We start from the raw sequence: 25,320 nt of genomic DNA, 5'->3' as shown, positions 1-25,320 counted from the left end.
CTTGAGATCCAAGAGGACCCAAAATTGCACACCAGCGTTCTCTGGGGGAATGCAAGTCTGACAAGAGTCAAAGATTATACCTCATCAGAACTAGAGGGACCAATGCACCCCCCCCCCCAAAAAAAGTTGGCATTCTTGACTAGATCTTCATAAGATTTAGGTTAGGAACACCAGCATCTCATGAAATTTAGCAACTTTGTAAGATTTTGGTTTCTCTCTTGTTTGTTTGTTTGTTTTAAAGTGATTTTATTTAATATTTGAGTTCTGTGATGCTAGGGATAAGGGGCAACTGTCTCTTCTGATGCCATGTTGCTAGTCCCTGGCTTATTCAGTGGTCTTACAAACCTTTGCTGTGGAAACAGTGGTCTGTATGCAGATGGTAAAGGTAGGGAAGCACTGTTCTACAGCCACTTTGCATCCCAGAAAGGTATTTCCTTGCTTCCTAGCCCTTTTTCTCACAGCTCTTAGGAAGACCAATGAAGGTTTTCTCCTTTCCACAATAAGAAACAGGGCACAGAAGCCACACAAATATGGTTCGTTCGTTCATTCTTTCATTCGTTCATTCATTCATTTTTTGGGCCTTCAAGTCAGTCTTGAGTCCTGGCAATTACACAGACGAGTCCTTGGCAACATTTTCAGAAATGGTTTGCCACTGGCTTGTTCTTAGGGTCAAGAGAAAGTCAATTTGTTTAATCCAAAGTCACCCAGTTAGCCCAAAGTTAGCCCAAAGTCACCCATTAGGCTTTTGTGCCTAAAACAGCACTAGAACACAGATTTCCCACTTTTGGTCCAGCGCCTTAATCACCAAACCAAATTATATGCTGGTGCTATCATGTTTTTGTAGCATATTCTCAACACACTTTTGGAGGGTGGGAGCAGGGAATGCAATAATATTTAGTTATTTTAAATATGATAAAAATATTAGATGTTTCCTAGTGGTGGAGGCTTTGACTTTAAGTAGAAAGGAGCTGAATACACCATCTCTGTCTCTGTCTCTCTCTAACACACACATTCACCCTGTGTTTCAGCTTTAAAATCAGAACTTTGCCTATGCTTCTACTGATGGTTAGTTAATTGAAACAGCCAGTAGCATTCCTGATCTTGAATGGAATGTCCTGTAGGAATATAGGCAATACTGTAGAGTTGGGAATCCTTGATTTTCCAAATGTTGCTGACCATTCCCAGCATCCTTCATTACTGGTCATAATGGCTGAGAATGCTACTTAAGAATCCTGATAGGCAGCAGCAGTCCTCAAGCCCCAATTTCAAGGGGTAGCAAATGGCTTTTTTTAAAATTTTTATGTAAAATAGGGGGGAAAAAAGAAAATATTCATCCACCTCATATCGACCACTTCAGTATTTCTTACAATTCTTTCCTACAACACTCAGTTCAGTCTTGTAATAGGTGGGCGGACAGTTGATTCCCAGTTTCCTGAAAAGTCATGGGCTGCATACGTCATCTGAGAACTAAACTAAGGACGTTTGATGGTGTCACTGATGTTAAGTAGGTACTGTATGTCTGGTATGAGACACTGTGTAGGAACCACAAAATATAAAGTTATCTGAGCTCCTGTAAGGACCATTGGTGGGCTTGAACCTGAGAATAAATCAAGAATGTTATGCAAATTGAGTCTTTAATCTGTGGGATATGTGTGTGTGTGCATGCATGTATATGTGGATGGATGCATGGATGCATGGATGGATGGGCTGATAAATACTGTAGGTCAAATACCAGGTTTTGAGAATACAGAATAAGCATTGCACATAGCAATGAAGCTCAGCCAAATTCCTAGCATAAGTGCAGATCACAGGTTTGACATGGTTAAGTGAGTTCCTACTTCTGATGCAAATCATATAGTATATCAAGTGTTCTTCTTGTGGAGTAAGCTTTTGGAAAGGAGCATTCTTCATCTGAAATAACAATGTACAATCTCTGTTTGCTTTTCTTTAATATCCTCCAGACTTTCTACCCTTTTCCTTCAAGCAGCTGAAGAAATCACAGAAGTATACCAAGCCTTTGATTTATCAAATCAAATGTTTGTGTTACTGATTTATTTTTCAAGAGGCTGTTACTCCTCTTCCTGAAGACTGGTTCTGAGGGAGGGAATGGCTTTATGAACCATTCTAGGTCCAGCCAATCAGCACTGGGCCTAGCACTCTTGAGGGGGCGATTTAGCGCTACAATTTTCACAAGGGCCACCAATCAGTTCCTACGGAAATCTGTTTTCTACAAACCAAAAAGCAAAAATTATCCTGAGTTTGAGTTCAAGGAGAAAGTCACGTATATAACACAACTTCTGTAACAGACTTGCACTCTTCATCTTTGACTAGCAGGGTAGGGGACTATGCCAAGTGGGAACCTCACCCAGTCCCAAGCTGAAGGATGCACGTTCATAAAGGCACACTCATATGATCCCAGATAGTTATGTATTATATGTTGAGAGTAGAGTTTTAGTTTCAGCTCTGGCACCAACAAAAGTGTTCAAAGTGACATAATTGAAGCAATAAGAGGAGATTGAAGAAGCCTGTCTTCTTCAGCAGAGAAGGGAGGGCTTAAGGATCAGGCAGACACAGTCCTGAAAAATGAGTTTTGAGTTCTTGTAACCTGTGTGTGTGTGTGTGCAGTATGTGTGTGTGATATCAACTAAAATTAATCATAGGCTCATTCTAAAATACTACAGCCTTTGTTATCTTGGGCAGAGTAATATCCCTGGGAAAAAGAAGGCACCAACATCATTCAGAACAAGATGGAGGGTTGACACTACAGCAGCACAATAGAAACAGCCATTCCCAGTGTAGCCTGCAAAACTCAGGAAATGCTGCCCATTTTTCTCAGCTGAGCATCCATCAGCTGGACCTGCAGATCAAGAAAGACTATGTGATGTCATGGTTAAGCTGTTGGACTGCAACTGAGGAGACCCATGGTCAAGTCCTTCCTTAGCCACAGAAGCTCACTGGGTGACTCTGGACAAGTCACTCTCTCAGCTCAACTTACTTCACAGGATTGTTATGGAAGGGGGCGTATAGGAATACTTGGCATGTGCCTGAAGGAAAGACAAGACATTAATTGCACAAATAAATAATAAGGCTAATCTTTGTCCTCCCATCCACAGCATAAACAGCAATCTTAATCAATTGCTGAGAGGGGAGGAGCTATTGCTTCTTACCTGCCTTTGCAATCTTGCATCAGTAGTCCTATTCTGTGCTGTTAACCCTGACAAGGATCACCTAATGGATAGGTATGGCATGTCACTGATTCTGCTAATACCACAGGGAAGCATCATTCTTGATCAGAAATCATAGCATAGGGTCAGAGACTGGGCTGGGATGGGTGACAATACATGGGGTTCAGACTGCTGCTTGTTCTGTTGTGACCCAATCCATTCCTAACTAGAGTTTAACATGGTGGTTGTCTATACTTTCTGCACTCAGAATGTAAAATCCTCTTCTTAACCCATACATCCTCTAGAATAGAGAGCTAATAGCCTAGCTCTGGCAATAGATCAGGCTCACGGCATGTCCACCATTTTTTGTGTCAGCCACTATTATTTTTGGAATATTGCCTTATCCAGAGTTTTATGGGGAAAGGAAATTGCAGCCCAATTGGAGGGGAAAGGGATCTGATGGAGCCAAGGGCAGCACCAAAATCATGCTGGCTAGGGAATTCTGGGAGTTGAAGGCCACACATCTTAAAGTTACTATGGTTGAGAAACACTGGGTTAAAGTGATAATCCTCTGCCTACAATCTCATGGTAAGTTTTACTCTCCTTTTCAGAAACATAATGAAATATCTCCTTACTTAGGGAACCCAGTTCACTCACATCTCTATGCCTGCCCATCCACAACTGGGAAGTGTCTCAGTTTCTGCTGTTTTCCTATAAGCATGAGTTCAGGCCTGTGATTAGTATGATCCAGATGTGAAGGGGAAATCTGGATGATTTGGAGGAGGCTGGACTTGTCAGTGTCAATTTAAAGAACCTGCATCTTTTTCAAGGCATGCATGGCTGCTACCAACAATCCCAGGATTTAAGAAAGTGCCAACAGATGCAACACACCCAAATAGCTTTTTCCCCTTTGAGCCCAGATCATCGCCCAACCCTGATTAATGCTACCAGGCAAATATCAGTATAATTTCTGTGAACAATGGGTTGTATTCTTTAAATCTCTTCCTATTTTATTTCTTTATATGCTTAATAACAGGAGGTGGGATGCAAAGAAATTGTTGTACTCTGATCATTCCTTTCTTCACCATTCCTTACTTATTTCAACAGATTCCTTCAGCGATAAGCGCAACATAATATTGGGAAATCAGACGAGTTTTAACCAATTTCCTGAAAAGGCATCCTCCTTGATGATTATGTTTTATTGTTTTTTCCCCATTTGCTAGCCAGAAGTTTTAACATATTTATGCTCACATGTGAACGGTGCCAGCTGGGTGAACAAAGCTGCACCCAGAATGAGATGAAGTGGTTGGAGGCAGCCTGATCAAGTAGCACTCTAACTTACCACCGGCTGTTTACTAAAGCACCAGAGTGCATCTGAGTTTACAGAAGAGGACAGGCAACCAGAATGGGTTACTTATAAACCACGGGGAGGGGGAGGGGGGAGAAGTCAACTTTTCTAAGCAGCAGTCGATTGACGCAGGGTAACTCAGCTCCACACTTTTCATTCCAAATTGCTGAGTGGTGTCTGAAGGAAGGAAATCTTCCTTGCACTTTCAGCAGTTTCCTTCTCCCATGAGAGGATTTTGTTTCTCTACATTATTCTTCAGGTGTTTCAGAATTTCTTTGGAATTTCTGTTTTTGAACTTAGTTTATTAACACCTTTCCATCACTCGTGCTCTAAGCAGTCCTGGATTAGAGAATTGGACTACATGATCACCAAGGTTCCTTCCAGCCAGCATTTCTCAACCTTGGCAGCTTTCAGATGGGTGGACTCCAATGCCCAGAATTCCCCACCCAGAATTCTTGGAGTTGGAGCCCACCCATCTGAAAGCTGCCAAGGTTGAGAATCACTGCTTCCAGCAATAGGATTCTATGAATGACTCTGGTTTCCCACATTTCCCAAACCAAAAGAAGAACAATGAAGAGTTTTCTCCTGATGTTTTCTTTGGGATTTAATGGAACAAAGGGCTGCTGACGGTTGGAGAGTTTCTTACATAGTAAGAGACAAGACATTCACTTACATACCCCTTAGCCAACTTGTTGCTAAATAAATGCAAAAGGAATGTGCAAATGCCATATTCCATCTCTGAGAATGTCACTAGAATTCTCTTCACCTTTGGAAAATACACTGGAAATAAATCAAATCTTTTCATCAGATGGAATGAGGACCCATAAAAACAAATAATAGTTTTTCCCCTGTATGCTCTAGTAGCTTTTCTTCAGCCCATATACCATACAAAACGAAGATAAAAATTGGGGGTGGGGGGTTTCCTACCCACACCCCCATTGGATCAGCCTTGTTGCTGCAAGGAAGCATTACACAGAAGTCTTTCTATTTATTCATTACATTTAAATACTACTTTTTCTCTGAAACTCAAGGTATGGGGAAAAGAAAGGAAATTTGTTCCTTCAAGTCAGTCTTGACTGCTGGTGACTACCTAGACAAGTACTCACAGTTTTCTTGGCTAAGTTTTCAGAAGTGGCTTGCCAGTTTCTTCTTTCTAGGGCAGAGAGAAAGTGGCTGGCCCAAGGTTATCCAGCTAGCTTTGTGTCTAAGGTGGGACTAGAACTCCCAGACTTCTGGGTTTTAGCCTAATGTCTAAACTACTACACCAAACTAGCTCATGACATATATGGGGGCCTCCCTTAGTTTTATCCCATCCACAACTCCATAAGGCGGGTTAGGCTAAGAGAGACTTGTGAGTTTGTTGAGTGAGAACAACAATCTCCCTAGCCTAAGTCTGTTACCTTATGAAAAAGTATCTTGTATTTAATTCACACTCCACTGGCTTTCAAGTGTGCAAAATGGTTGCCTCCAAGCCTATTTTCATCTTCAGGGTGCAGAAGAACCAGGACAATATAAAATGTGGTTCTGAGAGGAAAAGACATGTCAATGTCATTAAGAAGCAATGGCCTAGCAAAAAGAAAAACAATAGTTCCACTCTGTAATGTTTTAACTTGGTACAGCAGGAGGGCCAGGTACAAAGTCAACCAAGTACTAATTTTATTTACCCCAAAGGCAGCTTCATCATGTTCAGTAGATTTAACTTCATACTGCAGGGAAAAGCAACCTGGGGTCTGTTGGGAGTTTGAAGTTCAACTACCATTAGTCCCAGGATGGCCTATGGCAAGGTATAGTGGGATTTGTAAACTAAAGGATCTGGAGAACCATTTATCAGAAAGCAGCCTAATGAAAAGGATTTATTTTTCTGTGCAGGTGGGCACACTTTCAAACAACACATTAAGACGCAGCCACCCACCATCTTTATTTTCTAAGAATGCCTCTGAGGAGCCCCAAGACATTGTTGGAAATAAAGAGGATGCTAGAGGCTGGTGCTTATCAGCTCCCCATTTGAAACCACCTCATTCAAGGCAGTAAAGACATCTGCCTTTCTTAACTTCCAGTAACCATGCGAATGTGACTGGGTCTTTGGCGTGAAGAAGAGGAAGGTTGAAAGCGCTTGGATAACAGATATAAACATCTGGAATTGTTTTATGGTACACTTTTGAACTGGATGAGTCTCTATCGGTCAAACAAAATTGGAACCTATCTAAAAAGGAGCTCTTAGTGCCCTGGAAAATTGCCACTGGGAAATCTGCTGGGGGTGTGTTATAGCAGCTGCCTTTTGGAGTCATGCTGTTGAGCCATAAAAAGACAAGAGAGGATATAGCAATACAGTTGGTAAATCATCTGTCAGTCAGGACTTGGTCATGGATGTTTTCTGGGAAGAGTTTAGCTCCTGCAATGTTTCATAGCTGCATCTTAAAAGCAGTTTCCTCAAGATCTGATTTGCAGGGTATGGGGTATCCATTACAGACCAGCTCCTAGAGTCATGCTGCTTATGATGTCAGGCCATAGATGTAGGCTGTTCACCCTTGGTATCATTGATAAGTATTGAGGCTTTAAATGAAAACCTGTTTCCCCTTTGCCTCAGTGTTGGTGTCATTATTCGCTTCAGTCAATGTCTTCTGTACAAGCTTGTAACATATCTACAAGCATCTAGCATGCTCGTGGTTAAAATACTCAGTCCGGTCAGGGGTTGACAACCTTTTCTGGCTCTGCAGATACCAATGTCCACTCTCGTGCAGAGAGTGCTAAAGAAAATAAAAGCAGAATCCCTGCAAGATGTGTGAGATTACCAAAGTCTGATGAGAATTTGATGTGACAGTTTGCATGAGATATACTGAGCTGTTGCAATCTGGCAAGCTTTTGGAATGCAGATTTTTTTTTTAAGTGAGGCTTGCAAAAGGTCAGGTGGGCACCCAGGTCCCACATTGCCAGGGCCTGTGCCCTACACTCCAATCTCCTGTTCAAAAAAACCATCCTATATAATGGCGGCACAAGTTACATGTTTATTTATACATGAATTTCTTCCCAAATGAAATGGGATGATTTGCTCCTTCCTTGTTGTTCAGCTGAGCAGGGAAAATGTTCTAATTTTGCTAAACACACGCTGGCTTTTAATACACAAGGGAAGGTGTTTACCTCTGCTCCTGCTAATTTTAAGATTTCAATTAAAATTATTTTATTTGAGAGAGGGACGGGTAAAATGGTGTTTGATGCTTTTTATGTAAATTGCTTTGAAGCCCATGTCAAAGACAAAAAAAGTAAGTGTGTGTATGTATTGCAATATGTACAGATAAACATGCTTGAGAATGCCATTCCACGACAAAGTTGTTTTCATACCACATTAGTTAATGTACTTACCTTATTAGTAGTGTAGCTTGCACAATATGGCAGTGTTTTCTCACCACCACTCTGGAGCAGAAGCTGTACAATCTATTACACTCATGACTGTTTTTCAGATGAGTTTTAAGAGAGAAACCTATATACAGTTCTTTTATTTAAGGCCCTGCTAAATATCCCAACTGTTTCCATTAGATGTTAGCAAACGGGAATTATCCCAGGGTTGGAAACAAAACTTCTACCATGACACCTATGGGAAAGCTGGAGAGAGAGAATTAATGATGGGGGGAGGAAGGAGTCTTTGGCAGAAAATATTAACTCACTAAGCCAACTTTCTATCTTCAGAAAGTCCTTTTCACAGTAATAATAACACAGAAATAGGAGAAGGAAGGAGTATTAGGTATGTTCGCTGCCTTGAGTTATTTATAAACATAATAAAGGTGGGATAAAAAAATTAAACAAATAAAATAATAAAATAATTTGGCACCTGAGGATTTGCCAGTGCATTTTAGGGTCATATAGTTGTTCGCCTTGGATCAGTGACCAGGCCTGAGCATCTCATCTCTGTTCTTCATGAACTGAATGAGTTCTTAGGCCATCAGAGTGCTTTTTTCAGGGGAAATAACATTTCTAAAATGTTTGGAGTAGATATATGAAAGCTTATCACTGGCAGGGAACAGTGATTGTACTAGTCTTTTGGATATATTATTTGTTTTCCCTCAGTTTCAGTGGAGTTTAAGGCAGCTATTAGATATTGGCCACCAGATGTGTCTTCATGGAGTCCTTGGTGCTCTCTGAGCCTTGTTGTTTTCTTGCAGATGTTTCATTGCCAGGCTAGGCAACACCTTCAGTGCAAAGAAGGAGTGGGCCTTGCTCTCAGTTTACATACCGTGGCTTGCCCTGCTTGTGTTGGTAGGGGTGTTGTTCTCTCCTTGGGAGTTCCTTGGGAGATGTGTCTTCTTCTGAGGAGCTTGGAGCAGGGAAGATGTCTTCCAGTGGTGTATCCCATTAGCAGTTATGGAATACCCCATTTCTTTTTAAAAATATTGCTCCTGTCCCAATCTTCTCAGGCTTTTCATTTGCAAAATATTTTGAGCAAAACTGAATAATCAAGCTGAAAATTTGGTTCTGCTTTACATCCCAAGACACCCTCCTGCAACTGCACACTGCAAGGGATGATCAATAATTGTAGGCAAGTTGCTTTTCATGGAAGCTTAGAGCCTCAGAGCTCCCCATTTCCATATAATAGCAAAACATTCTGGTAAACAAAGAGAGGTCTTCATACCTCATAAATAAACAATTCCAATTCCTATGGTAAGAGGTGTTTTTTTCCCCCCCTTTGGGTGATAACTATACATGCTTCTATATCTACTTGACTGTGATTCTGCTGCTGGGTTTTCCAGCAGTGACCAAAGTATGAATATTTGGGTCAAAAGAAAATAATTTTCCTTACAATGCTGTTCTTTTCTTTTGTTAGGAGGAGACAGAGAACGAATGACATCAAACCATGAGACTTATCTCCTTATGGCCAGCACTCAGAATGACATGGAGGATTGGGTGAGGTCCATCCGCAGGGTTATATGGGCACCATTTGGAGGAGGTGAGAGATAAAATTAATTCTGGCTATGGCTAATTCTTTTAAAATCAATTACTAGAAAATGCAGGCAATGAAAATGAAACATTAAATGAGAATTCCAGTGTAGGACAAAAAGTATATGTATTGGTTTAATTTCATGTGTGCAGTTTATTGAGAATAATATAGTCAATAAACTATTTCACTGGTCATTTTATTCTTGTCTTGTCTGTCTGTCTGTCTGTCTGTCTGTCTGTCTGTCTATCTATCTATCTATCTATCTATCTATCTATCCTCAATGTAGTAAATAGGTCATTTGAGTGGCCTTGTGCTATCAGTATTTTGTTCCTAAAAGAGCATTTGTTTTCAGAAACCTCTACCATCTAGCAAAGTTGTATTTTCATAAATACGGGTGGTCAAAGGACAGTTGTCATAGAAGCTCAATACTAGGCATTGGTGAGATAAGGTGAACGATGAATGAGACATCAGTGTTCAAATTTCACTTTAGCTGTATTTTAACCTTACACTATTACTTTTTCTGTGCCCACTTAGCATGCTCCAACTTTGTTGTTGTTGTTGTTGTTGTTTCCAAATTACCTTTGTACTCATGTAAACCTACTTCCTCTGGTACTTCAATTTTGTGTGAAGGTTTGAATCTTGATGCACCTGGAGAATCAATTTGCCATTAGTATTTATAACCCTTCTTCAGCATGGCCTTTACAAATATGTTATACTGCAGTTCAAGGAATTCCCAGCCAGCAAGAATATACTAGGTTCATAAATATTTAGCAAGAATTCTATTTTAGAAGTCTAGCATGAAGGAAAGCTTTTTCCCAACCCACTTTGCACTTCCTGTGAGATCCCTATTAATGGATGGAGAGAGAGAGAGAGAGAGATTAATCTTATTACCATTGTCTTTCTTGTGTGATGACTTAGATAAGATTCCCAGCTCAGGAACTTTCCCATTTGGATATTTAGTAGACTGAGATCTTCTTAGTTTCAGTTGAAATAGTGTCTGTAATGGAGTTCCAATCTGTTGCATGTATTCAAGCTATTCAGCAATAGGAAGGATTAAATGAGATATGCTGAGATTGTCATTTGCAAGCCAACTAGAAATAGGGGATGGTGGTGGTGGTGGTGGTGATCATGATCATGATCATGATCATGGTGGTGATGCAAAGAGAATACTGTATTTAAAGCCACCTACTGTAGATAACGCCTATTACATTCACTGAGACCTAATTGATACAGTGTTACAAAGCCAGCAAAAAGCTTCTCCATTGTGCAATGTCATCATATTCCAGTCTTTTCTAGATGGAAGCATCTTATGGAATGGGGGAATGATGTGGCTCCTTCATGCACAAATATTAGTTATCCTTCTATAAGCTTCCCTGTTCCTTTTCAACATAGGGAAACCACACATATTTTCAATGTATTTAGAGAGATGTTGCCTTTGTTGAAATTACTGAAAAAAATATTGTGAGTGAAATCAAATTATAGAGTTTATGGGCATAATGTAGAAGTCAGTTTCCAGCCTTGGAGTGTTATGGCTTATGATAGGAGCATTCAACTGCCATTGGTGTACAGGCCAATGTTGTATGTTTTATGTAGCATGTTGAGGGCTGAATCCAGAATTTGGAAGCAGGCTTCAGATACCTCATTTGCCCTTAAAACCCTTTAGAATCCTCAACATGTTTTTTTTTAAAATCCCAATTCTCTGACTTTACCCATTCTGAAGTTGCTTTTGCAGTTTTTTTTGTCTCTGCTGTGGGAGCCACAAAAGAGATTCTGGTAGATCATGTATAGCCCCCAGGTCTCCCTACCTGCATTCTTATTTTATTATCTTACCTTGCTCTATCAGCCAAATGAGTTGAAGAAGGAATGATTCACACTAGGAGGCTGGCTTTCCATTTGACTGGAATACAGTCAGAAAAACAAAATCAGAATTTTTGGCTTATTCCAGTAAAGTTTGGCTGAGAAAATAAATGTTGGATAGTTTGGTAGCAATGCATTCTATTGTTTCTGCTACAGAAGAGAGCATAATTGCAGCTGGAAAACTATGTTTACTGTTGTGAAATTGCCCTTTTTACTTATCAATTAGACCAGAGGGGGGCTGCAGGAAATTACCATTATTAGCAGACCCTCTGTTGGGATGTACATAACTTGCTATCTTCCTACTCAATATTTAAGGCAGTGAGGTTTTACTTAGACAGGCCTTGGCTGGTGGTCATACTTTATGGCTTCATTTCAGCTGGATCTCTGCTCAGTAATACCTTTGAATATATCTGCAGCTGTCTCTTCTGTATTCTGGGGGAGAGAATAGCCAGCTGAATGCAGTCAGAAACACATTTGAAAATATGTTCCATTCATCTTCTATTCATTCATGTATGTGCAAAACAAAAGAATGGTCACAGGGAAAGCATCTATAAAGAGTCTTGTTTTCTGGTTGTGAGCATCCACAACTGAGTTTTTAATACATAGATATAGATATACAGTAGATATAGATAGATATAGATATAGATATAGATATAGATATAGATATAGATATAGATATAGATTTGATTGATGTGGCTGCCCATCTCACAAATGTGACTCTGGGCAGCTAACAACACATTAAAAACTGTACCAAAACCCAATAACAGTAAAAACATAAAACCTATGATGGTTGCCCAGAACAAATCCAATGAACTTTCATCAATAACAATAACATCTCATGGGCCACCTAACCTCCCAACCACTGTGCCCTGAAGCACATCCAGGTGGTCTTCAGAGCTTTCTAATAGTTTATTCTGGATTTGGACTTCTGGATTTCTCCCAGAAGCAGAGGAAGCTATTTCTTTCCAGATCAGTGTGCAATACAAGTTGCTAATATGCCATTAATAGCCTAATCCATAATTGTGTCAACTCAAGAAGATTGTGCATTGGGGCTTCTGTCTCAGAAAAGTGGGCTGATTATGTGCTCTGAGGTAGCAAACTTACTAAAATCAATACTTTTGTATACTTTTGTTATACAATATTCCCTAGTCTCATCATTTTGTGTGGACCTTTTCCTAATGTGTTACTTTTTGTACATTTTTGAGTAGTAGGACAACTACTTGCAAAATTCAGTTAAGTGCAAACTGGTAATTCTATTTTAGCCTAGAATTACAATGAATTACTATGTCTTATTTTATATGAACCAAAAAACATGCTATCCTCACCTAGAGGTCACAGTTCTCTGCTAGCAGATACAGGGTGTACTAGTAGGATATTAGCATATTAAGCTGTGCTGGACTGTCGAAACTATCTTGGTTCTTTCAGGTTTGGTGTTAAATATTCTTCTATGGACAATATTGAAGTAACGGCTTATAGTTCTTGTAGGTAGAAAGAAAATGAGACACATCATGTAGCAAATGTTTTGCACTAGCCCTAATATTGACTCCTGTACTCCATCCTTTCATTAAAAGTAGTAGCTAAGTTTCTGAGCTAAGTTGAAGGTCTGACAGAAACCCAAACTTCTGTTTGGGATACTTTAATTGGATATCTGCACTGAGAATTGGATTTGATGACCTATATATTTTCTTCCAGTTTCAGGGGTCTACACTGTTACAGCTCCTCAAATCTTTTGCTATTGGCTGTGTTAACTAAGTGCTAGTAGCTGAAATGGTTGTTCAACCATATGTGGATAGGTTGGAGAGGACAGGTTTCCCACTGATGACTTCTACATGCATCAAGCATATATAGCAGTATGCTTCCTTCCATACTTTTAATTTCAGCAGTTTAGTATCCTTGTTGGCTACATAAGCAACTAACTAGTTGTTAAGTTTGCTAAGAACATCTGTTCCACCTCACCTCAGTTTCTTCTTTGAGCCCATGTGCCTGAAGTACATGTGTCTTGTGTATAGTGTATATTTGAAATATATATCAAAATGAACAATAGAAAGCCCTAAAGTAAGATTTTAAGAACTCCAGCTTGACTTATTGCCTTAATCTACTGTTTGGGAACCAAGATGAAATGCAACAAATAAATTTGGGGTGGGTGTGGGGATTGAGTGTAGGATTATCATCTGTCAAGAGGAACAAATCACTGGATTTGATTTGTTCATACTGAACTTTACTGCAAAAACACAAGGTATAGTAAGAGATAGGCTTTCTTTTCAGATGTTATTTTAGGATTAACAAACAAAGGACTAAGAAGTACATTCATTTATTTCTAAAATAAATCAGAAAAGGGCTTATATGTTGCTTGAATTGTGTCAAACTATAATCAACACTTTAGCAACTCACCAGGACTTACCATCTTGACGAAATGTTGAGCAAAGTCTTGACTGACAATGGTAAAAATGCTGGCATTGAATAAAAAGTCTTTTAGTGGATTTAGATTTCTGTTATAATGGCCTAATTTTCATTAGGAGTATTAGAAAGTACACAATGGAAGTGTGCTTTAAAATGTTTATTTTGAACTCTTCTGTCCAGCTGAACTTGCAAATATTAGTTTGGACTGAATTCAACCTTATTTCATCAATATTTTTTATCAGAAAACATTGTCCAATTCAAATATCCTCAGCTCTTCTAATTACTGTTATTTATTCAACGTATTTATTTTGTTGCTGTTTAATCCTTGCAGCTTCAGCCGTTCATGAGATCTAGCCAGTGATGTCTCAATGTATGACATGATATAGTGATTTCAATCACTATATTTACAGTCCAAGACCAAATACAAGAAAAAGACCAACAATGTAATAAAAGAATTTTTAAAATGTAAGAAAATCCTGAGATAATTAACAACTAACAATTAATAACGTGAGGGAGGAACCAGACAGCTTGTAAGACAGAAATTTTGCAGCCTTTTCAGAGGTTTCTGAAGAGTGGTCACCCAAAAGAAGGGTGATGGGGTCCCAGTTTTTAATTTGCCATTAACTTATTTCAGGATGGTTTTATTCAATACCCTAGTCTAGTATATAACCCATAATTTCCTGGAGGCCCCACATCCAAGCAATAACCAGACATGCTTCTGCTTAGGTTTTTCAAGATCAGCCATGGTTAGCTAGCTGCTGCCCCCTAGCTGGGCTTTGCATTACTTGTATTAACTGGTATTAGTAGGGATTTGCAAATTTTCAAATGGGCACTTTGCTTTGAGCAAAGCTTCACTGGAGTGAAAGGATGTTGCAAAGAGGAGCTCTTCTTGTAAACATTGGAGCAAATAACTGCTTTGCATCACTTTAAGCCAATGAGAGAGAAAACCAAGAAGGCAAAATGGCTGTCTGCTGAGACACTAGAAGTAGCCCAAGAAAGAAGGAAAGCAAAAGGCAACAGTGATAGGGGGAGATATGCCCAATTAAATGCAAAATTCCAGAGGTTAGCCAGAAGAGAGAAGGAATTATTTTTAAACAAGCAATGCGCGGAAGTGGAAGAAGACAATAGAATAGGAAGGACAAGAGACCTCTTCCAGAAAATTAGAAACATCTGAGGTGAATTCCAGGCCAAAATGGGCATGATCAAAAACAAAGATGGCAAGGACCTAACAGAAGAAGAAGAGATCAAGAAAAGGTGGCAAGAATATACAGAAGACCTGTATAGGAAGGATAACAATATCGGGGATAGCTTTGACGGTGTGGTCAGTGAGCTAGAGCCAGACATCCTGAAGAGTGAGGTTGAGTGGGCCTTAAGAAGCATTGCTAATAACAAGGCAGCAGGAGACGATGGCATCCCAGCTGAACTGTTCAAAATCTTGCAAGATGATGCTGTCAAGGTAATGCATGCTATATGCCAGCAAATTTGGAAAACACAAGAATGGCCATCAGACTGGAAAAAATCAACTTATATCCCCATACCAAAAAAGGGAAACACTAAAGAATGTTCAAACTATCGAACAGTGGCACTCATTTCACATGCCAGTAAGGTAATGCTCCAGATCCTGCAAGGTAGACTTCAGCAGTTCATGGAGCGAGAATTGCCAGATGTACAAGCTGGGTTTAGAAAAGGCAGAGGAACTAGGGACCAAATTGCTAATATCCGATGGATAATGGAAAAAGCCAGGGAGTTTCAGAAAAACATCTATTTCTGTTTTATTGACCATTCTAAAGCCTTTGACTGTGTGGACCATAACAAACTGTGGGAAGTTCTTAGCGGTATGGGGATACCAAGTCATCTTGTATGCCTCCTGAAGAATCTGTATAATGACCAAGTAGCAACAGTAAGAACAGACCACGGAACAACGGACTGGTTTAAGATTGGGAAAGGAGTACGGCAGGGCTGTATACTCTCACCCTACCTATTCAACTTGTATGCAGAACACATCATGCAACAAGCTGGCCTTGAGGAATCCAAGGCTGGAGTTAAAATCTCTGGAAGAAACATTAACAATCTCAGATATGCAGATGATACCACTTTGATGGCTGAAAGTGAAGAGGAACTGAGGAGCCTTATGATGAAGGTGAAAGAAGAAAGTGCAAAAGATGGCTTGCAGCTAAACCTCAAAAAAACCAAGATTATGGCAACCAGCTTGATTGATAACTGGCAAATAGAGGGAGAAAATGTAGAAACAGTGAAAGAATTTGTATTCCTAGGTGCGAAGATTACTGCAGATGCTGACTGCAGTCAGGAAATCAGAAGATGCTTAATCCTTGGGAGAAGAGCAATGACAAATCTCGATAAAATAGTTAAGAGCAGAGACATCACACTGACAACAAAGGCCCGCATAGTTAAAGCAATGGTGTTCCCCGTAGTAACATATGGCTGCGAGAGCTGGACCATAAGGAAGGCTGAGCGAAGGAAGATCGATGCTTTTGAACTGTGGTGTTGGAGGAAAATTCTGAGAGTGCCTTAGACTGCAAGAAGATCAAACCAGTCCATCCTCCAGGAAAGAAAGCCAGACTGCTCACTTGAGGGAATGATATTAAAGGCATGAAATACTTTGGCCACATAATGAGAAGACAGGACACCCTGGAGAAGATGCTGATGCTAGGGAGAGTGGAAGGCAAAAGGAAGAGGGGCCGACCAAGGGCAAGATGGATGGATGATATTCTAGAGGTGACGGACTCGTCCCTGGGGGAGCTGGGGGTGTTGACGACCGACAGGAAGCTCTGGCGTGAGCTGGTCCATGAAGTCACGAAGAGTCGGAAGCAACTAAACGAATAAACAACAAACAAAAGCCAATGAGAAGGGCTCTTATGCCTGCAGAGAAGCCATTCTTTTGAACTGAAATGACAAATGAAGCAAATCAGCTGCACCTTGGTGTTTTGTGAAGAGAAAGGCTTCCACCAGCCTGATCAAGTGTGATTCTCAGAGGCCTACTGCTACACAGAGTATGTGGAATTCATTTCCACAGGATGCACAAGCTGGTTATACAAGTCAGCAGTATACATACCAGAGGTGGATCTCAAAAGTAGTTTAGATAGGAGACAAAGTAAGGAACTGAAACTTTAAGTTTTTACAACTTAATTAACTTAATTAACGTAACCCTAACCCAAGTTCACTGATAGAGAGTTCCATAGATTTTATATTCTATTTATTTTCTATTTTATTTTATTGGTTGCCCAACTCCCATACACAATTTAAGATATGAAAAGGTGAACCAATGATTCATATATTTTGAATTCATAGTCATATATTCATATATATTTTTTATATATATATTTTAAAAAATCATAGATGGATTGGGTGTTGGGAGTGGGTGGCACTGTATTGTGCCGGTTCACTTCCTTCTTCCAAGGCTGGTTCCAGTCAGTATTGATTGGGAGCAAGAGGTCTGGTTCTTGGCCCCTATCATGTTACATACTACCAGTGCTAGGTACTCTCTCCTCTACTATTTAACATCTTCATGAAGCTGTTGAGTGTAATCATCTGTACTATGGAGTAAGGTACCATCAGTATGTTGATGATACCCAGCTATACTGTACTTCTCTGTCCCTGGTGAGCTAAGTGATGTTGTTGGTGTCCTCTCTTGGTGCTTGGAGTCAATGGAGATCTGGATGGAGAACAACAGACTTCAACTGAACCTTGGCAAGACTGACTGGTTTTGGATTTGGGGACCTTCTGTATTCAGGCATTTCCCATCTTTGGTTCTGGATGGCATTGCATTGCCTCATGCACACTCTGGAGGTCCTTCTGGACTCAGAACTCCCACTCAGAGAGAAGGTGGCAGTTGTGGCCAGGAGGGCCTTTGTGTTCTGTTTAGACTATGAGACAACCAGGTAGCTAAAAAGTAATTCTTTATTTACAAGCAGCTATGTACAATTAGCAATTGTCATTTAATTAATAGTTCAGTTCAATTCAAGCCCAACTGGGCAATGGCAAAGTGCTTGGCAAGATAGCAAAACCAGGTTTAGCTAGAGAGCACAAATATGTGACTGGACTGGACTTGACTGGAATTCATGGCAAGATGGCTAGGCAGGACTCAGCTGAAGACCGTGGCAGAGAAACAGGACAGGATCTGGCAGGAACTGGCAACAAGGCGACTGAACCAGCCTGAGCTGGAGGACATGGCAAGACTGCAAGGCAAAGCTTGGCTATGGATCACAACGAGGTAACAAGACTAGGCTCAACTGCATTCTGTGGCAAGGTGACAAGACTAGGTTTGTCTAGAACTCATGGCAAGGCTCGACTGGGCTTCGAGGCAAGACAACGGAACTCAACTCTGCTGGGCTTTGTGGCGATGCAGCAAGGCAAGACTTCAATGGGCTTCGAGGCAAGGCGGTGGGGCTCAACTCGGCTGGGCTGTGTGGCGGAACAACAAGGCAAGACTCAGAAGACTGGAAAAGCTCTGATTCCGTAATGGCTCCAGGGCAAGGCTCCGGGGACAATTCTGGCTTCTCTTCTGCTGAGGAAGTTGTTAGCTGAGTGGAACGTTTGTCTCCAGTGATTTGGTCTTTGCGCTGGCTCCTTTTTAAGCTATTTCCTTCACGCCGTTTCTCCTGCGGAGCCAATCGAGTTTCCTTTTGCTTGGTGCGCTTTTTGGCTCTCCTTTCTCTTGCACTGATTGGCGGCTTTGAATTTGACTCCTGACATTGCCCAGTCGGCTGCTCAAGACTTTCCCGCTCTGCTGAATCATTTGGAATTTCAGTTTCCCCGTTTTGCCTAGCATAGATTTCGATTTCCCCTTCCTCAGCCTCAGAGTCAAACTCAACTCTTACACTTTGCACAGCTCCGTATTGTGTACCAGTTGCACCCTTTCCTGGATCAGGAGGCCCTACTCCTCCTACTAGCTGCCCTAGTCAGCTCCTGAATGGATTTCTGTAACATGCTGTACATGGGGCTGCCCTTGAAGAGTATGCAGAAGTTTACATACTCTTCAAGGGCATGTATGTGTGCTCCAAGAACTGCACATGTTACCCCTTTCAGCAAGATGCGTTGGTTGTCAGTTTGCTTCTAAGTCCCATTCAAGGTGCTGGTTACGACCTTTAAAGCCCTACATGGCATGGGGCCAGGTTATTTGAGGGACTGCCTCTCTCGAATTACATCAACCCATCCCATCACGTTTGGCAGAAAGGGCACATTTCAGGTCCCATCAGCCAAGAAGTTTCATTTGGTGGCTCCAGAAAGAGCCTTTTCTGCCATGGCACCCATCCTTGGGAATATCATTCCCCCTGAGTTAAGATTGGCTCCAACCCTGCTGGCCTTCAAAAAGACCCTCAAAACTTGGAGGTGCCATCAGTCTTGGGGTGCCAGAGTCAAGCCTGCCTTGGACTCAGAAAGTGAAACTCCTTCTGAGTCAGAGGAGGAAATAGAAACTTACCAGGCTGAAACCGGGAAAACAAAACCCGAGGATGAGCCAGCAGCACGGGAAGAGTCCAAGGTGCTGATTGGCCAGGATTCAGGGGAGGATTCGAATCCTCCAATCAGCGCACGCCAATGATGGGCAGAAAAGCACACAAAAGAAAAGGTAGCCCAATTGGCTGCAGAAGGGTCCAGGCGCATAAAGGATCAGGATAAAAGGCAGACACACAGGAAGCAAGCTGCAGGAGACAACCGATCCTCCAAGCCTGCAACTTCACTGGAAGAGTCCCTACCTGCATCGGAGACAATGTCTGTTGCCGAAGAGGAATCAGCACCTTTGCTCCGCTCTGAAGAGGACTTGAATCCTGCCTCTGTGGTCATCGAGGATTCTGTATCCACCGTGCCCAGCGATCTCAGCCTTGCCTCCAGCCTTGAAACACCATGTTTTGCCATGCAACTTCTTGGTGCCTTTGGTTAACAGTCCTGCGGCTTGCCTTCGGTGCAGTCCAACTGTGCTGCACTCCCCTTGTCTTTTTGCTATTGTACTTTTTAACTGTAGTTTCCATTTTTTAAACTGTTTTTAATACAGTAATAGTAGGTTGTAATTGTTAGTTGTGTTTTAACTATGAATGCCACCCAGAGTCATATGCAAGTAAGATGGGCTGCCATATAAATTAATTAAATCAATCAATAAATAAAGTGTTATCAAGTCATTTTCATCTCCCAGCAACCACACAGATTTTCTCCATGATGTTCTATCCCTAATCTGGTCTTTCAGGTCTCCCAATGGTGCACTCATCGCCACTGTAACTGAGTCCATCCACCTTGCTGCTGGTCATGCTCATCTTTTTCCTTTCACCTTTCTCAGCATCAGAGCCTTCTCCAGAGAGCTGGGTCTTCGCATAATGTGTCCAAAGTAGGTTAATTTGAGCCTGGTCATTTGTCCCTCAAGTGAGAACTCTGGGTTGATTTGTTTGATGATCCTTTTACTGGTTTTCTTGGCTGTCCACAGTATTCTCAGGAGTCTTCTCCAACACCAAAGTTCAAAGGTGTCAATAGTCTTCCTATCTTGCTTCTTCAAAGTCCAATTTTTGCTTCTGTAGAGTATCACAGGGAACACCATGGCTTGCACAATTCTGACCTTTGTAAACACATCACAGCATTTGAATATCTTTTCCAAGGCCTTCGTGGCTGCTCTACCTAGTGCTGGTCTGTGGCGTATTTCCTGACTGCTTGTTCCTTGACTGTTGATAGTTGATCCTTAAATACAGAAGCTATCTGCCACTTTGCTGTCTTCGCTGCCAATGCTATGGGTGGTTTTTCTACCTATTGACATTAGTTTGGTCTTCTTTAGGTTTAATCTTAATCCCATTTTTTCACTGTGCTCTTTGACTTTTAATACTAGGGCTTGCAGATCCTTTGCATTTTTTGGCTGTCAGTGTAGTATCATCATCATAGTGCAGGTTATTGATGTTTCTTCCTCCAGTTTTAAAATCATGCTCATCTTCTTCCATTCCAGCTTTCCTTAATATATATCCAGCACATAGACTGAATAAATAAGGGGAGTACTTTTGGTACCAATATAAAATGTGAGTTTGCAAAAGACACATGCTTCTGAATACTCTTTATTAAAGGTAATCCATGGGAAAGACGAGTTCTTACACTGCATCCAGAGGCATGTAGCTGCAGATGAGATGGAGCTGAATCTGACCCAACAAATCCAGTCTTCTCTTTTGTTGTAGTGATGCATCACATTTTGTGGAGATAGTTTAGTGATTGTGCATTGCTTTGCATGCATAAGGTTGCAGGTTCAGTGTCTGATATTACTAGGAAAATATTCTAAATAGTGGAGGCAAAGACACTTCTTAGCCACAGGCCCTGGAAGGCTGCCATCAGTCAGAGTAGACAAGGCTGGGCTAGATGGAAAAATAATCTACCTAGATAAAAGGCAGTTTCTGAAATTATTTTAAATGCTCTTTTGTCTTCCTCATCTTTCTGCTTTTTAAATTTCCATACATTTAAGCTAAGTCCACAACATTTAACCGACTAAGCAGAACTAAGTCATGTATGGTTGCCTTTCGATTGCTTGCCAGCTCCGCCTTCCTATCATTTCTGAAATTCTACATAGGAGTCAAAAATACAAAATATATCAACCTTGTCCTGGGTCACCAGACACAACTGGCTGGAGAGCAGTGATGGGTTTCAAATTGTTCAGTTCTGTGATAAAAATCTGGCTTGAAAGGAAAGGAGCAAGGAAAGAACTGGAGGAAAAATTCTGCTTTGCACATGCAGTTCAAGACTTGTGCATCCATCATCCCATCTCACTGGAATGGAAAGCGTGTTTTCTAGACTGTTAGAAGTACGCATGTGTGCCCTTTGGTAAAACCCTAATATTTGGGGTTGACCTTCTGGCAGGAAAAGTGCAGTGGCCGAGATCACAGAGCAGGAGCTCTGCAAATTATTAACTGGTTTATTAAACTGTGATGTTAACTTGCACCAGCAAGGGGGTAGTGGAGGAGAAACTCTCTGGAAGCAGATTGTTTATGGACAGGGAAGACAAAGAAGATAGCAAAAACAGCCTTAACAGCATTGGCCAAAATTCCAGTTCCCTGAATGTTTCTCTGTGAATTAAATTCTTTCCTAATTAGATTTAAAAGACAACATTTTTGTTGTGGCTCTTGACATGAGAAAAATAAGCTTTGATTACACAGCATGAAAGTAGAAATAGCATGGAACTAGAAGGGACCAAGGAGCGGGAAAGATTAATGGGACAGGCGAGGGGGAGTGGGACGCTTCTGTGAGAAGCCAAGGGGCTCTTAAAGCTGCCACACGTGACATTTCTTTGAAGTCAAGTCAAAGTCAACATTTTAGAAAATCAACACTGCAGAAGCTGCACAGGCTCGCTTTTCCTCCTTTATGTTGTTTTGCTCGCACCTGCCACACGCATGCAGCAGGCTGGAGCAGAAAGCAGAAGCCGTGGTTGAAGGAGCAGTGCCAGCAGCAGCAGCACAGCAGCATCCGCCTTTGAAACCCTTCTGTTGAGAATAGTTGGACAGGGAGAATATTGGCACTGACCTCTCTTGGAAGAGGCAGGCATGCTTCAGCTGAGGAAGAGGAACTTGAAGGTGGTGCTGATGAATGGCTGATCCTACAGAGCCTGATGCGTTTGCCACAAGAGCTGGGAGAGAGGAAGGCAACAAATCATCCAGACTATCTAAAAGGAAAGCATTTTCTTGCATAATAATTAGGAAAAAAAGAAGAAGCTCTTTGAAGAACACCCATAATGGACAAATGTAGCCTTTGGGGAGATGCTGTCATGATTTTTGTCCCCTCTTTATCGAGATAAAAAGGAGTCATCCAGGAGCCTCCAACGCAATTCTTTGTGGTCCTTTTTGGTCATTGTTCTCCTCTTCCATTTATGCATTGCTATTTGCTGACCTTTCCCACTGGAGCCTATGCCCCCCCCTTCCCAACTGCTCCACCCTGTACAGTTCCAGCTGAGAAGAGGCACTGTTTCCCCAACCATGCCACGAAACACCCATAAGGTCCCTTCCATGAATGATGAACCTTGGTGTTGAGATTCTTTTGTCAGGGTGGTAGGACGTTATTGCTGCTCAACAGGAAATAAAATCCGACGCTCAAGAGAAGGAGCAAAGAAGACTGAAACGGAACCACCTGAAAATCACTAGCAAAGAAGAGACAAGCACCTTTTTCCTGAAAGTGCTCCATAGCCAAATTCAGCCAAGACAGAGAACAACATCAATTTGAGATACTCAGGAGTGGAGATGAGACTACAACAGTAGTAAATAAGAATGATTGATTGCACCATGACATCACAAAGTAGTCTTTAACATCTGCTTTTGGCTAGCAACTGTTTCCCAGGCCCGCATGATGCCTGAAGACAGGAATATGGGGGTTCGCGCCTCAGGTGCCCTGGCTTCTTCCCCCTTTGTTCCCAAAACTACTTACAGGAAGATTAAGCGATGTTTTAGCTTCCGAAAAGGTAGGTACACTCATTGTCTTCTTTTCCTTTCTACGTGGGCTGGGAATGTAAGAAAGCAGAAATGTCTTTTTAATAGCAATTCAGAAACAAAGGATGTGAAACAATAAAAGCTTTGCTAGACTTAAGTTTTTTTCACCTTGATTTATTGTCACAAGATCGTCATTTTTTCCCTCAGGTTTGCAAACCCTTGAGTGGAAACAAATAGGGTGCAAAAGGTTTAACTGGGTTTAAAAATCACAGTGCATGGGAGCTATAAAAATCAGTCAGGCATCAAGGACACCTGCCTCCATTTAAGCATGGAAGAAATGGTCAGAGATAAAGCTAAAAGCAGGGCATTTGGATCAGAAAAGGGTTGGTGAGCTGAAAAGGTTTGCAGTACAATCTGATCCTTTTGGTTAATGTTTTGCTGTGTGATTTTGCTTGCATGGATTCTGCAGCTCATTTTTTTTTCATTTCTCTGCAGCAAAAAAACCATTTCACTCCTGTTCTCCCATCTCTTCTGCTTAATATTGTACTTTTAATCAATGTGTAGGATTTTCACTGGACATGTGTGTGCATGCATCTGTGTCTAGCACAGCTGCTGCTGGTGGAAGTGCGAAATGTGTGTTATTGAAGGGAAGGGCAGGCAGGGTGTTAGTTTTAAAAAAGAGTTTGCCAGAATTGGCCCATTTGGCTAGCCCAATGACACTCAGAGATTGGGCATAAGAGCAAGCATACAGCCCACCAATTCCCTCAAGATCTGGTATTTTCAGATCCCTTAGTTTTGATTACATTTCCCTTGCCTGTGACAGTGAATGGCCCTTCATCTCTAGAGGAAGTTTATTCTTTGGAGCCTTGAAAAAATGTGTACATGTATTAATACAAAAAGAGAGCATGCCTTTTGGGAGGGGGCGGGGGGGGCAAGAAATCAAATGTCATTATTGTACTGATCTGAAATAAGATTTAAGAAATAAGGTCCTGCCTTGGGTCATAAGTAACTCAGTGATCCCTTTATTGCTAACCTTCTGCTAGTGTTATTCAATTTATTTCCATTGGGAAACTTGGAAGAAATGAAATAAATAATGGGCTGTGAGCTAGTTTCACAGTTTCACTCTATATGTAATGACCAGGTATGCAAGGGATTGCATCATGTGCATCAGTCATTTCCAGATTGTATTTAACAGTAAAACATGAACATCTATGGGTGTGCAACAATGTACAACCTTGAGATTATACAATTACCATGAACTATTTAAAGAAGCCCCTTTGTTGTTAAAATGTTTTTTTAAAAAGTAGATACCTTTTTTTCTAACACTTCCCAGAAACATAATAAATTATCTCAACATTTTTGATATCCTTATAGGGTTTTTTAAAAATACATTTCTAATTTTTTTTAAATAAATTTTGCTCTAGGCAAAATTCAGTGATACCTCAAGGGACATATGAAATATTTTGGTAGTCTTTTAAAAATCATTTGCTTTTTTTTTAATTTAAACATTTGTTTTACCTACAAATGACCCTCCAAATTCATATCTAATGAAGCATGCTGTGGAATTGGAAGACTCCACTGAGGGTGGATTTCTTCTGAGGATAATTTTCAATTGATTTCATGTCAGCATGTGGATTATATTGTTGGAGATATACAGACCACTCCCTCAATCATTTTCCACCACAGACAGGGAAAATCAGAGCAGCAGGGCCATCTCAGCTGAGCCATAATAAATGATAGCTCAAAACTGAACATAACAGACCCTATTGACCAAAAAATGGCATTTGATCTGGCACATCTGACTAAGTCAGAATTAAATATCCCATTTCTCAGCAATTTTGAGGGTCAAAGTGATGGCAAAGTTCAAGAGAGGACAATTTAGTCTTCCTCAAGTTTTGTCCAGAACAGAAGCTGTATCAAGGATCTTTCTTCATACATCTTTGTTGAAAGGGGATGTATGATGGTATTTAGTATTCTAGAGCTTTAATGGCTTTTTGAGAGAACAGATCAGAAGCTATTAAGACTACCATGCATTCTAGAGAAAAAGTATATAGATAAACCTGGTGCCACCTAGAAGAGTGATCTTGTAGTCAGCATACCATTGGTAGTAGTTTGTAAGAATACTGCTGGTGGTGTATCACATGGCTGCCAGACTAAAAAGATCTTTCAAAAAGCTGTTAAGATCTTATATAACTGCCAAATCTTGAGACTTTTCTGTTTTTGCCTGAA

General features: G+C 40.9%; 1 protein-coding gene across 4 annotated transcripts in view; it reads left to right on the top strand.

The window, feature by feature from the left end:
- ARHGAP24 (Rho GTPase activating protein 24) overlaps positions 1 to 25,320 on the top strand; it is a 362,186-nt gene that overhangs the window by 287,685 nt on the left and 49,181 nt on the right. For 3 of the 4 annotated variants that reach the window (XM_063309901.1, XM_063309902.1, XM_063309905.1), the window contains one exon: positions 9,329 to 9,451. In XM_063309901.1, coding sequence (XP_063165971.1) covers positions 9,329 to 9,451 — 123 coding nt within the window. Of the gene's footprint in view, positions 1 to 9,328; positions 9,452 to 22,113; positions 23,124 to 25,320 lie in introns of those variants that run through there. The other variant, XM_063309904.1, reaches the window with a different exon arrangement.

Source organism: Candoia aspera, chromosome 8, assembly GCF_035149785.1.
Source record: "Candoia aspera isolate rCanAsp1 chromosome 8, rCanAsp1.hap2, whole genome shotgun sequence".
Lineage (NCBI taxonomy): Eukaryota > Metazoa > Chordata > Lepidosauria > Squamata > Boidae > Candoia > Candoia aspera.
This window is presented reverse-complemented; position numbering and strand designations above follow the sequence as displayed.